Source organism: Falco biarmicus, chromosome 2 (genome assembly GCF_023638135.1).
Source record: "Falco biarmicus isolate bFalBia1 chromosome 2, bFalBia1.pri, whole genome shotgun sequence".
Taxonomy (NCBI): Eukaryota; Metazoa; Chordata; class Aves; order Falconiformes; family Falconidae; genus Falco; species Falco biarmicus.
Window position 1 is genome coordinate 76,366,711 of NC_079289.1, and position 13,410 is coordinate 76,380,120.

Consider the following 13,410-nt stretch of genomic DNA (forward strand, 5'->3'; position numbering starts at 1 on the left):
CTTTTGGCCACCTGTATCCATCTAATTCTAACCACAGTTGGAAGACACCAGTGAAGAAAAGGTTGGTAATTTAATAAGGCAGCAAGATGACATTATGAAAAATGGGGGACTTAGCTCAAACAACGAGCTTCTAAAATACTCCAAACAAATGCCAGTGGATTATTCTTGGGGCAGAACCTGTGGGAGCTGCCTATATTGCATTATTCTGGCTCTGGCTGGCTCACTGGCAAAGGCAGCTCCAAGCACCTGTGTCTCAAATGTCAGCAGCTGGGCTTGGTGTCTCCATCACCCACTGATCCCCTGAAATCGTGTCAGCTACAATTGACTGGGAGTATGCCCTGTTCAAGCAGGAAAATTCAGTACCCAGTGGAAACAGTACTATATCCCAAAGGTCTGCTAAGGAAAAGTAGCTTTTCTGATTGAAGGGCTATGTCAGACATGCCACTTCTGACACACAATAAAAGACTTCTTCCCCATCTTGGTCTCTTCCTTTCTCACTCTGCCTTCTCCACTGGGTTTTGGTAAGAAACATTTGGTATGGATTTTTTTTTGTGTGCATACTTCTTGGCACTCAAATTTGTGATCCACTGTTCTGGTTTGTTTATTTTTCCTTCACTATATGATAACTGGAAGCATTTTGGTCTTCAGATGCAGAAATGAAAACTAACAGTAAAATTAGCAATGTAAGTCATACACTAGAAATGTTTGGGTTAATTTGTTTGTGGCAAATCTTGCAAACAGCAGCATTTTCTAAAAACCTCAATGACAAGGTAGTTTGTTTTCTCACCAAGGAAAAATAAGTGAGGGAAACTTTGCTACAGCTAATTATCTCCTAAAATAGGACAGCTAATGTTTTTATACAGGTTATTTTTCTAATTCTCATTTCATTCATTCTTTGAACTGCAGTTTCAAATAAGGGATGCTTTAATGTTGCCTGCATTTTCTGCAGGGAAATAAAAATAATCTAGCAATGCCTTGCCAGAAAAGGGGCTCAGACCTTAACAAGTGAGGGACTTGAGACAGAAAACAAGTTAAGGAACAGTGAAAAGATTTTCCTTGAAAACAAGTTGAAATCTGACAACAAACTCCTGTTAAACCATGTTTTGGATGTTTTTTTACCAGAACCTCTGTGAAAGCAGGTTGTATTAGCCTGAACCTTCAGAGAAGGCTACAGTTTTAGGCAGGAATGCTCAGTCACTGACTTAAGTCATGTGCTGGAAGAAAACCTACGGAGCTGGTACCTCCTGTTGCCTTGGTTAGCCATGTGTGCTGCTCAGTCAGCAGCTGTGTGACCCATGCAGGGAAGTCACTCCTGTGGGGACTCTGGCATATACCAGGATTTGCTCATGAACAAGCTGGAGACTAAGCAGTGTTTGCTGAAGAGATTAGCAAAGAATAAATGAGAGCATGTTTGACAGGGAGAGAATAATTCATAAGCTGCAGAGGAAAATGGTGTTGAAAAACTGTTTACTGAGGAAGACCCTTTCACCTCCGTCTACCTATTTTAGCTGGCCCAGGGTGGTGAAGCCAAACCACACTGCTGCCATGGAAGGAGCTCCTATTTACCCATAGGTACGGTGGACCAAAATGTGAAGATTTGCTCTCACTTCTGACCAGAGCGGAGAATGGGGTGGAGATGCCCAGGGGGGAAGCTGTCTCCCAGCCGTATGGATAATCAAACCTGTCTGATTATCCCCAGACCCAAGTGGAGAACAGGAACAGCCCTGGCTCCCTGATGCCCTTTGCAGGATGTCATGAAAGCAGCAGGCAGACTGAGTTGTCCACCCGCTGCCCCGAGCTGGTCCCATACTGGCTGACCCCCTCAGATGCAGCGGGGGTCTGTTGTATTTCCTAATCCCTCTGGTTAGAGTGGGCTTTTCTGAAGGCTGAAAGGGGAGATGAAACAGCCTGAAAAAACTCCAACTGCTTCTGTTTAAATAGTGCTTTTGATGTCCAGCTGGTGTGGTTTAGTCAAAGCAGTTACACAGTGAAACCTGGAGGACATGGGCCTTGGGAGCTGCTTCGCCCTTCTCCATGTGCATAGGGGACGTGCCGGAATCATGGAGCTGTTAGAAGAAGGAGCGCGAGGGAACTTCCCTAGCCAGCCTGTAAAAAGGAGTCAGCCCATCAGCACCTGGCTGGAAATGTGATCTCTAACTTGCACAATGCCATTTTTTATTCCGCAGCTCTTGTGAGCATGGTAAAATGGGGCAGAAAGGGCCAGGATGCAGCTCTGAAGCAAAAGGCAGGTTGCGGCACGGAAGGGGAGCCAGCCTCACCCCTCCGTATTTCATGTGTACAAAAGTGTAAGGGCAGCTGTGCGTAAAGGGACCGCTGACCTAGGCCATCAGTGACAGAGCTTGAGGTTGTTAACACCTTTACCTGGAGGAGAACAGCCATCACAGGTCTCATCCCATGCCCAAAGACGTCAGCCAGGTCTTTCCACTGGTTTCGTTGGCTCTTAGATTGGATACAATGTACACAAAATACTAGGCTGCTTTAATTGCCTCAGTAAAATGTGAACCTAAAACATCTTTCCTCATGTAGACATCTCTCTAATGACATAACTTCACCCCACAGGGGAACCGTACCTGTTGGTACATGTCTAGTTACAGCAGAGCACTCTCCCAAATGGGAATGTACTTAGCGTTCATACTGGTAAAGATTAATCCTACACAGTAAAGAAAAGAGGCTGTTTGGTTTAGAAACAGCTAATGTTGTTTAGAAAAGGTAATGTAGCTTTTCTGCTGCATAGCATAAAATAGATGCACCTAAAAATATCAGTACAAAATAATATCATTCCTCAAAAGTTGTTTGGACTGTGTATGAAATTATAAAAAAATGACTATTTCCATTGCAACCCCTATTAGGAAGATTGTGTAGAAAAACTACACAATAATAAAAGTTCTGATTGTTACACTAAAATTTAAGTGATTCATCACTTTTGAACTCAAAAAGTTTATCCTATCACTTTTTCTATTTACTTAGGCAAGCCATTCACATACTTTAGTTTCCACAATACGCCAACATAGTGTACTTGAAACACCCTGTTTCATTTTGAAAAGAAAACCATTTTCTCCAATGCAGGGAGGCACAGCCAGAATAAGTTCCTGTTCATATATAAGGCCTGAATCTTAATTTCAATATGCAACTTATTTTATGCTTAGTGTAAAAAATATGTGTGCTTTTAACACCATACATTATCACTTTTTACAGGCTTGGTGCAGAAACTAAAGAGAGAACCAACTGGTGAAGAGGCTAAGGTGTCTTTTTTCCTTTCAGTGGTGGCCATCTCTCCAGGCTGCATTAGTAGAGGTACTTAGAAAGCATGTGGGGTGCATGGCACATGGTGGCTCGCTGTGCTGTCCGTTCTCTAGCAAGAGGGCAACCTACCTACAGGCTCACCCCTTTTCCCTAGCTGGAGTCATAAGCAGAACGCTTCCCACATGCTATCTGCCCGCACAGCTTGGGTTCAGATTAAATGGTGGCAACAACACAGGAATCAGGTTGGTCTAGAAGTGTGCGGAGTGATCTGGTGGATGTAGGTCTGACTAGGACTCTGCATGAAGTAACCTCCACAGCTCCCTGCCTCCAAGTCCACAGAGGTGTGATGGACAAAGTGGTATTGAATGTCTTTGCAAAGTGTTTGGTCAATATATATAGGAGCAATTAAACCACTCTACATTGCAGTAACTGATTCTACGACCCCCTGTGCAAATGGGGTTAACAAAGTCTTAACTCAAGTGTATCTTCCAGATATGAATCCTGCTACACCCAGCCTATGCAAAAGCCAAAGCTCATTTACGTATAAGTCCTGAAAAACAGAAGCATTTTACAGAAGTCTGATATTATCTAGTAACTGGCGCATAAAATAAATTGCTCTTCCTATGAATTGGGCGTAGCATGTAGTCTCATATCGGTAGCCTGCTCTGGATGATGTGCAACATGGACAGATGGTCAGCAGCCATGGCAGCCGTGCCGTGAGGAGACTGGCTGTGCAGGTGAGGCCTGCTCCTCATCGCCTCTTACTGGGAAAGTGCTTTCAGGGTTGCTTTCCAAAGCTGCGATTGCACTCATGGAAGTCCTGTCCTTCTCTGTCCTTCCATATATGACCAGGAGATGGTACATGCTAAAGAGTGCTTCTTTAGAGTCTGTCCTCACTGTTTACTGAGGAAATACACCTCACTTGTCCATTGGGTGATGTGTACACCCATGATGTATAAACCAGGTACAAATCAACTGCCAACCAGAGGAAAAATCCCAGCCCACCCCAAGTTCCTTCTACAGCCTTGCAAAATATGCCATAAATAACCGTCCTACACCAATATTTCCTACGTAAAAGAGACAAAAACTTTCATTCTCAAGCCATAGTTCTGCTACTTGGCATTGCATGAATTACACTTGCACCTTAATGCTATGTTACTTTTAGCCCTCGTGTCAACACTATTATTCAGGGGTCATCTGTCCTACTCTTAACTTCATGTTTTTCTCTCAGGTTTCTTGTTCTCAAAGGACAGGCACATCCCCACTGCAGTTGATGGCCATTTTGTCCCTGTCTGGGTGGAGCCATGATATTATCCTAAACATCGGCTCTGGAGCATGCTTTGTGCTCCTGGTCATGTCTAGAGAGAAAAGGGGAAGCATGCCTGCAGGCACGTGAGAGTAAGGCAGTGCCAGCTTAAATCTACCTAGCTCATATAGTAACGGTAGTGAAAACCCAGAGGTATGTGTCCCGCCCCCGCGCACCACCACGGTGTATGCCGACATCTTCCAGGGGTTGGCTGGTGGTGACTTACACCCATGTGATTGCATCTGTGTTATCCTTGCTAGAGAGATGAAAGCCTTCATCTTGATGTGCCAGCTTGGCTTTCACTACCCTTTGACACTACGGCAAGTATAAATAGCGACCTGAGTGCTGACAGGCACGGAGGCTGGTCTGCCCACCGCAGAGGCTGTGACACCCCACTCTCAGCCCCCACTCAGCATGCTTGCAGCGCTTGCCTTTGCCAAAGTGGGTGACCGCAGGGTACTTTAGCAACACTTATGGAGCTCTGCATCCTTTGGTGCTTGTTCAAGGCTTCTCTAATTGCCCTGATACCTCTGAGGCATGCATCTGGTTGGCACGGCGCAGGTGTATGCCATAAAGCTGGCTAGAAAATGGACTTATGAGAGGTGCAGGTGGTACTTGGCATAAGAAGGTGCAAAACATCTGTCACAAAGGAAACAGACGCTCAGTCCCATGGTGTGCCACTTCGCCCCGAACACGGTGTGCCACTTTGGCCCGAACACACAAGGTATTTTGCAAATGGTCATCCTTCTCTTTTAAAGACCAGAAAAAGACACTTGAAGGGCTGGGTCAATGTCTTCTGAGGTTGCTGATTTGACAAGCATTGCAGGGATTGCCCTAAGTATAGCCAAGTGAAATGTTTATGGCAAATCACATAAAACTTGACAGATTTCAAGTTTCCTCGCACTGCATTCATGGAACAATTTGTAAGAGAGGAGAGCCTTTCAACTTACAGTCAAAACCCTACCTAAGGGCAGCTTCTGAGCACATCTCAAAATCATAGCTTTAGCATGAAAACAGACAACAGAAAACACACTGCAAGACAAAATACTGAGAAGGCAAAAGAAAAAGCCCCAAGACCCTGACTCGGACTGCTTTTGGGTTCACTGGAATCAGAAACTCAAAACAAAAAGCACAGGCTGAAAAAAACCCCAGATAGATCAAAGCTGTAGAAAACGTTCTCACAGATCTTCATGAAGTGAAACTGCCCAATTTCACTGAGTTTCATTTGCAAGCAGAAGTGGTGAGCCCTGCGGACAGTATTAAGGATGAATTGGAAACTCTACCAGGTAGCAGCTACTGTCATTCTCTACCTCCTTGCTTTCACAGTCAGCTCTCCTATGCTCTTTTTTTTCTTTCCTATTTCAATTGTCTGAATACCTCTTCATACAGAATTTGATGTTTTGGACTAAAATGTATCTTGGTCATAAGCCCAGGCCTTACTTTACTGGGACCTAAGTGGAAGAAAAGGTATTTATTTTGAAAAATGATTACATTGGGAATCCGTATATATAATTTCTAGTCTCCTTTCCACCAGCAGGAAGAATGATGTGTCTTGCATTCAATATCACTGTGGGTGTGCTGATGCATGCAGGGACTTCACCAACATACTGTAGACTTTTGTAGGTGCTCTACTGCTCCAAACACCACCACTGTTGTCATCCCATACAGTTCACTAATACACTTCAGAGGGGAGATATCCCTACTACTCATCTACTATTTGGGAAGTTGACTCAAGTCTACACAAATATTATCCGTTCTCTTAAGACGAGAGAAGAGGTAATGATGTAGTGTAATGTTTTCTTGTCCTTCTCTCAGACCAGTGATTCAGATAGCCAGTGGTGTGTCTCTCTCAGTGGCCAGTACCAGATGTCATGGAGGAAGCCACAACTCATTTTGCAGATGACAGACATGCTTACATGGGAAGCTTTCTTTCCAAGCTTTAACAGAGGTCTGTTTATGCTCTGAAATACAGCAGTGAGAGACAAAAGGAGAACTTAACCCTTCCAAAGCTGCTTTTTCTTTACCTGACTGGTACATATTAAGAAACTGTTATGTATATACAGACCCAGCTGTTTTAAGCATCCTGTTAAACTCTTGGTTTCAATGGTATTTTATGACAATGAATTTGAGGCTGTAATCAGCCACTGTTTAAAAGAATCTCCACTGTACCTTGCCCCATGGACTAAGCACAGATAAAGGAATAGGAGTGAGTGGGTGAGCTGACTGTCAGACTTGTTTTAGGAAAAAACCCAAACAAACAGAAAACACAAGTAAATAAAAAAAAACACAAAACAAAATCTGTGCAGACATATCCTTGCACACTGTAATGTGCAGGAACACAGAAAATCCTTCAGGCTCATTCCCCTCCAGTGAAGGGGTTGCATGGCCTGGCCTGAGCTCGCCCACCACATGCTACAGTGTGCTGTCTCTGTGTGTATAGCCTGACGGTCATGGCAGCCACCCGACCCAAAATGCTGCACACCCTAATTTAAACTTGCGCCATGCATCCAGGAGGCCTGTGCGGACACTGAGAAGACGGAGATACCAGGTGGGATTTAGATTCAAAGAGCAGGTGGTCCTTCTGCAGCCAGCTTCAATCCATCCTCTTACTCAGAGCCAGAGCTACTTCTCCCTTGCCCTCCTGCCAGGGCATCTGGACGCATTCTGCTGCCCTTGCCCAGAAGCCCAGCAGGCACCTATGCATTTTGGCACAAGCAGCACAAGCTGCTGATGGAGGCTGTTACAGCTGCATAGTGCAGCCCTCCTCCTACACCAGGGCCAGTCAGGTACTCTGTGGCAGCCTCCTACAACTTCCAATTATCACTCAGTGAGGCACTGCAACCAGCAGTTTCTGTGGAGCACAAGCCCACCCTGACTTCCCCTGGCAGTGGCATTCCCCCTTAGCTCCCGAGCCCACTCTGCATTTCGCCCTTGTGCTCCATGACAGCACAAGAAGACCTCAGGCTAAGACCCCTGCCCAGCCCTCCAGGCACTGCTTAGGAGGTGCAGCAGAGACCACCGGGACCCAGCACATCCCCTCTGCCTGTGGCAGTGTCCAGGTCAGTAGAGTTTCTCCTGTCAGTGGAACAACCTCATTGTTTTTTACAAAAAAAATACCTTTGCCATTTCCTTAGGATGGCTTCTGTTTAGTTGTTAAAAGCAAGTATGTCTATTTCTAAATCCAAGAACAGTAATTTCTTTTCCACTCTTGGTTTGGGTATGTCTCCCCTCTTGAATAGGAGGATGATGCAGATACTTATTCTGTGTTCTGAAGTAAAAGTCTTCAGGGGTTCATAAATTGCTGTTATAAACTTGCCAATGTAACTGGCCTTCACATGCATTTAAAGGTAAGCTGACTTCTTTTGGGGTCACGCCTTAGCAGTCAAACTAAACCTTAATTATCTTCTTGTCATGAAAAAAATGCAATTTATTTTCTATTCGTATTGCATGCACTGGCAGTGTGGGGAAGATGCTTTCATTTCCCACCAGAGAGCTACATCAGAACTGGAGTTTGGCTCTTGTGGTAAAACACAGTCTGAGGCAGAGCTGCCATCCAACAATCTCTTATTAACAGCCACATGATAAAGGGTAAATCAGTCTGGGCAATCTGCAAGCCAGCCATAACCCTAAGTCCTTGCTAAGGCTGTCATCACAACACATCAGTACACTGAGTGTGACTGGTTAAACACTCGGTTTAATATTTTGGCCCAAGATAAAATCTCTTGATCTTACCAAAGCAGTGTATTCATCTCTGTCAGATACTTTACCCCTTGCTTCACAGGAATTCCTGTGTTCAGGTCTTGCAATGTTTTTCAAGGCTTTTAAATGAAAAAAGGCTCAAAGAGAGAGAAGGCTGTGTAAATCAGGCATTGTGCAAGCTTTTTCTTCTAGTAAGCCAAGGTTTTTATGAGCTTTAGTTCAATTTCCTATTCACAAGATGCAGTTAGTAATTTATAATGCTGACACAAATTAACTCTTTGTTACAGTTCAGGCAGTCTGCAAAGGTGCTGGAAAACTTTCTCCTCTATGCAGTGATGATGTAGTTTATGCTATCGTGATAAGATAGGTTTCTTCTACAGGGCTAGTGAATGAAAATATGTGGCAGGATTGGGTACCACGTGTCTCCGAGAGAAACGTGTCTTTGGCAGAGTTACTTCTAGTATATGACCACTTCTGCCAATGTCACCAGTTCTGGACCACTAATATAATTACCAGCTTGCTACCCTGCTCCTCACTCAGCACCCTCTGCAGATAAATGTTTAGTCCTAGGGAGGTCTCATGTGCCGAGAGCGTGAGACAGTAGATGTAGACTTTGGTTACAGGGAGCCTCTGATCACTTCACTCCTCCGCTCACATACAGCACCAGGGACTTTAGGTATCTACCACCACAATTCCCATCACAAGGCAAGCCAGAGCCATTAACTTTCAAAGAGAAGCAGTATGCTTAGGTGTAGTTCACAGGTTCAGGCAGGGATGTCCTCCAGAGCAGTAAGAACTTCTTGCTACAGTTTTATTTAGCATTTGCAAAGGAGGAAGCCCACAATGTCTGGGCACTACTTGGCCTGTTAGAACTATGAAGAAAGTATGCACAGCGTATTTTTCTATGTTGTAAAAGTGCTCTGCTGGTGTTTATTTCCATTTGATAAGAAACCAACAAAGCGTTGCTCCACAAGTCTTCATTGCCTTCACTAATTAATAAAAAATACAATAAAGGCAAAACCAGAATTAACCTTCTTTGCGTATTGTAATAATTAGACCTTGCAGCAGAAGGAAAAATGAGGACAAAGTGCCCTCCTGGAAAATAGTATGCTTCATGTTATTTAGAGCTCCATAAAAACACTGCAAAAAGATTAGTTGTTCTGTCTTGCTTTGTAGGCAGAATTATTAGGAAACCTTACAGGGTAGTCTAACACCCTTGAGAAGTTAAGAGATGTTACGGGGTGGGACTATGTAATGTAATTACTAGTAATTAAAAAGGATACATGCACTCTTTAATACAAGACTCTCCAACAGGTCTCAGTTTGGCCCCCCTGTCCAAAAGGCATCACAGTGTTGACCAGGCCAATACACGTGAACCTGCACTGAACCCTCAATATAAGCAGCAATCTGTCCTTATACTATGAAACTTCCTAGAATAAAAGTTTTAACTACAGCCTTGCTGATACAGTCCTAGATTTGAGTAAGAGATGGAGTGATGTTTTTCTGCGGGTTGCAGTGCAGCAAGACACTTAGAAATGTTCCTGCCCTCTACTCCTAACACCAAGCCCAGACTGTAAACTGAAAGAGGCCATTAGGAAAATGAGGCTGTCATTAAAAGCAGAGCCAGTAAGTATTTGAATGTGTTCAGTATGCAGAGCACACCACTGGAGGTTTCAGTATAATCCTCATTTCTTTACCTAGTGGCAGAAGCCAGGACCTGGTGTGGTGTGATAGAAAAAGGGCCATATCCTTTGTGGTGTACCACATTCAATTAATATGTCAGGCTTTCTGTGTCTGTCACTGCTCGCAGGGGCTGGAACAATGGTTCTGCTTCCCCACTCCCCTCTTTTTTCCCAATTTTCACATAGTATCAGGCTAAAAAAGAGTTATGGATTTCCTTCTTACAGAACTGCACGGACTGATAAAGCGAAATCCACGGTAGAAAACAACTTGTTATTTTTCCCTTTACTTCACGATTTCAGTTAAGAGAGAAAGTGCAATACATTTTGGCGGGAAAAAAAGAAAAGAGATGGTTTTGGACATTTCGAATGACCAGTCTATTTAAACACTATTGAGAAATATGGGTGAGAATAACGGACCCTAGGGATGATTATTTTTCTTGCTCTGAGGCCCAAGCATTACTTCTGCTGCACCCAGGATTTTGAAACTGTGCGAAGTTCATTTGAGTAAAGAAAGGAACAAAAAGGGAACTGCTGGAAAACTGTCACAGGCTTCCACATTCAAACACAATATTCTTTCGCAACGATTAAACATTTGCTTTATAACTCAAGCAAAGCACTGTTGCCCAAGCTTTTCTAGCACTGTACAGAGGGAGTTTTATCTTGCATGTGCTGGGTACATACCAGGATCTGTACCTGGGTTGCCAAAACTGGATGGAGATCTTAAAGTATCATGTGTGACTTCTAGCCTAGCCAGACTTCTAGCCTAGTCCAAAGAAATACAGAATACTGGTACTATAGAAATATTAATGACAATAATAAGATCAGTAATAAGGAGGATAATAAAACCCATTCTGGAACATTGAGATAAATCACTTTCTGGATTAACTGGCTTTAGTGGAACTCCTTCTTTTCTGGAGAAATTGGTCTTTGGTCTCCAACTAACTGCCCTCAGGCTCTCTGGGCTCCTGCCTTCGGTATGGCCTCTGCTGTCCCCATCCCATCCCACAGACTGGCTGTGCTCTGGCACTTGCAAGCACTGCCCTATGAGGTTGACTCTGTTATTTCATCAGAAGCACAAAATTTCCTCAAGATGTCTTCCTGTGCTACAGATTAAACAGTAAATAAATGGGTGAGCTAAAAAAAAAACAAAGGAAAAAAAGAAAAAAAAAAAGAAAAAAAAAAGAAAAAAGGCTGAGGAAATGCAGGAAGATCCTTCTTGTTATTCTAGCAGTATTGCTTCCTTTGCTTGGTAGGGGTGCTGAGGAAATGCCAGCTGCGAGTGGTGCAGAGCAGTTAGCCACTTCTTGCTCACCCTTCAGCATCTCCCTTGCCCAGGCTAGAAGGTGCTGCGAGCCCGAGTGACTCACACAGCCCGCTGCGACTCAGCTCCCCTCTGGTGCCAGGAGAGACAGATGTAGAAAAACTTTTTGACACAGGGCAAGGGAAGAACTGAAGCAAGGCAGGCGAGCCGGCCAGCGTTTCGGCAGGCTGCCCTCCGCTCACATCCCGCTCGGAGAGCGCTGATCTGCAGGAGCGTCAGGGAGCCGGCGGAGCTGCTGCTTGTTGTGACACAGCAGCTGGGACGAGCCTTCCGCATTCCCCAGCCCGCTTATTAATACGAATAACTCATGACTCACACCGACACCGCCAGCGAGGCCGGGAAACTGTAGTCTGTAACTATAAAGAGTTATGAAGTGCTGCTCTCTGCAGCCCTGGCCAAGCTCGATGAGCGGTCTGTGACGGGCTTTGTGTGCCTTGTCATCTGCACGGGCACAGCCCTGCTGCAAAAAGGGCTTGAGCGGTCAGAGGGCTTGCGTGGAAAGGGGAAAAGTTCATGCTGTAGCATGAGCTATTTAGGAAGGTAGCTACAAGGAAGAGGACGAGATTCTTGTGCCAGTCCCTGGCTTACTTGTATGAATAACCCATGACTAAACCATTAGCTCCACGGGGGGTTGTGAGAATGTTAGAAGGAGCCTCTAAGCACACTTGGTCACTGGTGAAAACAGACAGATTGCTGGGTGAAGCCCCTTCAATTCCCCCCCTCAGCCCTTACAGGACTGCTTCATTTCTCTCAGGGTGGCTGCAGCCAGTAATTCTCAGTCATGAGACCTGCGCGGCATCAACAGAAACAGAGTTTGTCCACGCCGCTCCTTTTCCTGAGCCATGTGAGTTGCAACTAACTTTAAGCAGGTTTCTAAGCTTTTTCCTGACTTCTCCCCGTTGAACGTGCCTTTACCCAGGCTGATGGTCTAGCATAAGTGAGACAGCATCACGCTCTGCTGGCTGTATGCACCAGCTTGCTGCTCACTCCCTGTGCTTCAGCCTGTAATATGTGTTGTACGCTGTTGGCTGTCATTTTTCATGGCAGTGGCTCAAAAAATCATAATTCTGCCAAAGAGAATCAGAAGGGGCTTGTGCTACTGCTACTGTATCTGCGGTAATTCGTGTCAGTTATTCTAGCACACTTTGATTTATGAAGAGAAAATTCACAAGCATGCAATGGCTGTTTGAACAGCTTAAATGAATCCTTGTTATAATCTCTTTAACGGACCGATAAGTAATGAGATGGTATTCCTGCAAGCTCAGATATTAGCTTCGATGAGAGCGCCTCAAAGAAAACTGAAGTGGGAAAAAGCGTGTACTACAAGAATGTCCCAAGATACTCTCCAGGCATGCATTTTCTTAAGTATGGGAAAGTAAAAAGTATATTTAGAAAGTCTGAATGGCACTTACCTCTCAAGAAGTGCTGGTAAGAAGGAAGTGACTCAAATATGCTGTTTGAAGCCATTGTTTCCTCTTTAAAACTCACTCTCTCTTTACAATGAAGGAATATATGATTTCTTCTACCTTGGGGAGTGAAAAATGAAGAATGGTCATTGCTAACACCCTCCTCCCAGCCATCATGCTCTGTTTCATCCTGGTGCCTCAGGAGCTGCACAAAGCGGATTATAAGGTTCTTTTGCTAAAAGAACTCCGAAATTGTTTCTTAAAAAGAAAAAAAAAATAGCGGATCGGTTGTGGTTGATGATGCTTACCACTCTACGAAACTCTGTGGTTTGCAGTCAAAACGATTTGCCCTGCCTGCTGACCAATATCCCGGACCCGCTCTTGTGTGACTGCCTCTGTACCCAACTTGTGGTTCTGTGGTTGTTTATGAGGCCCAAAGAAGTGTTTCACACAACCAAAATTACAAATTTAACTGTTCCCCTTTCCAGAACTTGCCTCCATTGGTCCCTCTGTGTCATGTGACCTGAGTGATGTCGACCTTTTTTTTTTTTTTTTTTTTAACTTTCTGAAGTCATGCCCTACCCACTCCACCTGCCCTCCCTGGGGCTGCGAGAGGCAGCGATGGAGTCTGATGAGGGAAGGAAAAAAAAAATGACTCACCGTCCCTGATGCTACAAATGGTCTTGCTGAGTTAGTTCAACTCTGCTTGTTTTGTTGTTTGTGGTTTTTGGA

General features: G+C 44.5%; 1 protein-coding gene across 6 annotated transcripts in view; it reads right to left on the reverse strand.

Moving 5' to 3' along the window:
- The window catches only part of RUNX1 (RUNX family transcription factor 1), a 176,164-nt gene extending 163,011 nt beyond the window's left edge, over positions 1-13,153 (reverse strand). For 2 of the 6 annotated variants that reach the window (XM_056329713.1, XM_056329711.1), the window contains exons 1-2: positions 12,987-13,151; positions 12,685-12,798 (exon numbers count right to left, since the gene is read on the reverse strand). In XM_056329713.1, the coding sequence (XP_056185688.1) occupies positions 12,685-12,739 (55 nt within the window). In that variant the 5' untranslated portion in view covers positions 12,740-12,798; positions 12,987-13,151. Of the gene's footprint in view, positions 1-12,684; positions 12,799-12,986 lie in introns of all 6 variants that reach the window. The other 4 variants (XM_056329710.1, XM_056329709.1, XM_056329712.1 and 1 more) reach the window with 3 other exon arrangements.
- Positions 13,154-13,410: the final 257 nt, after the last annotated feature.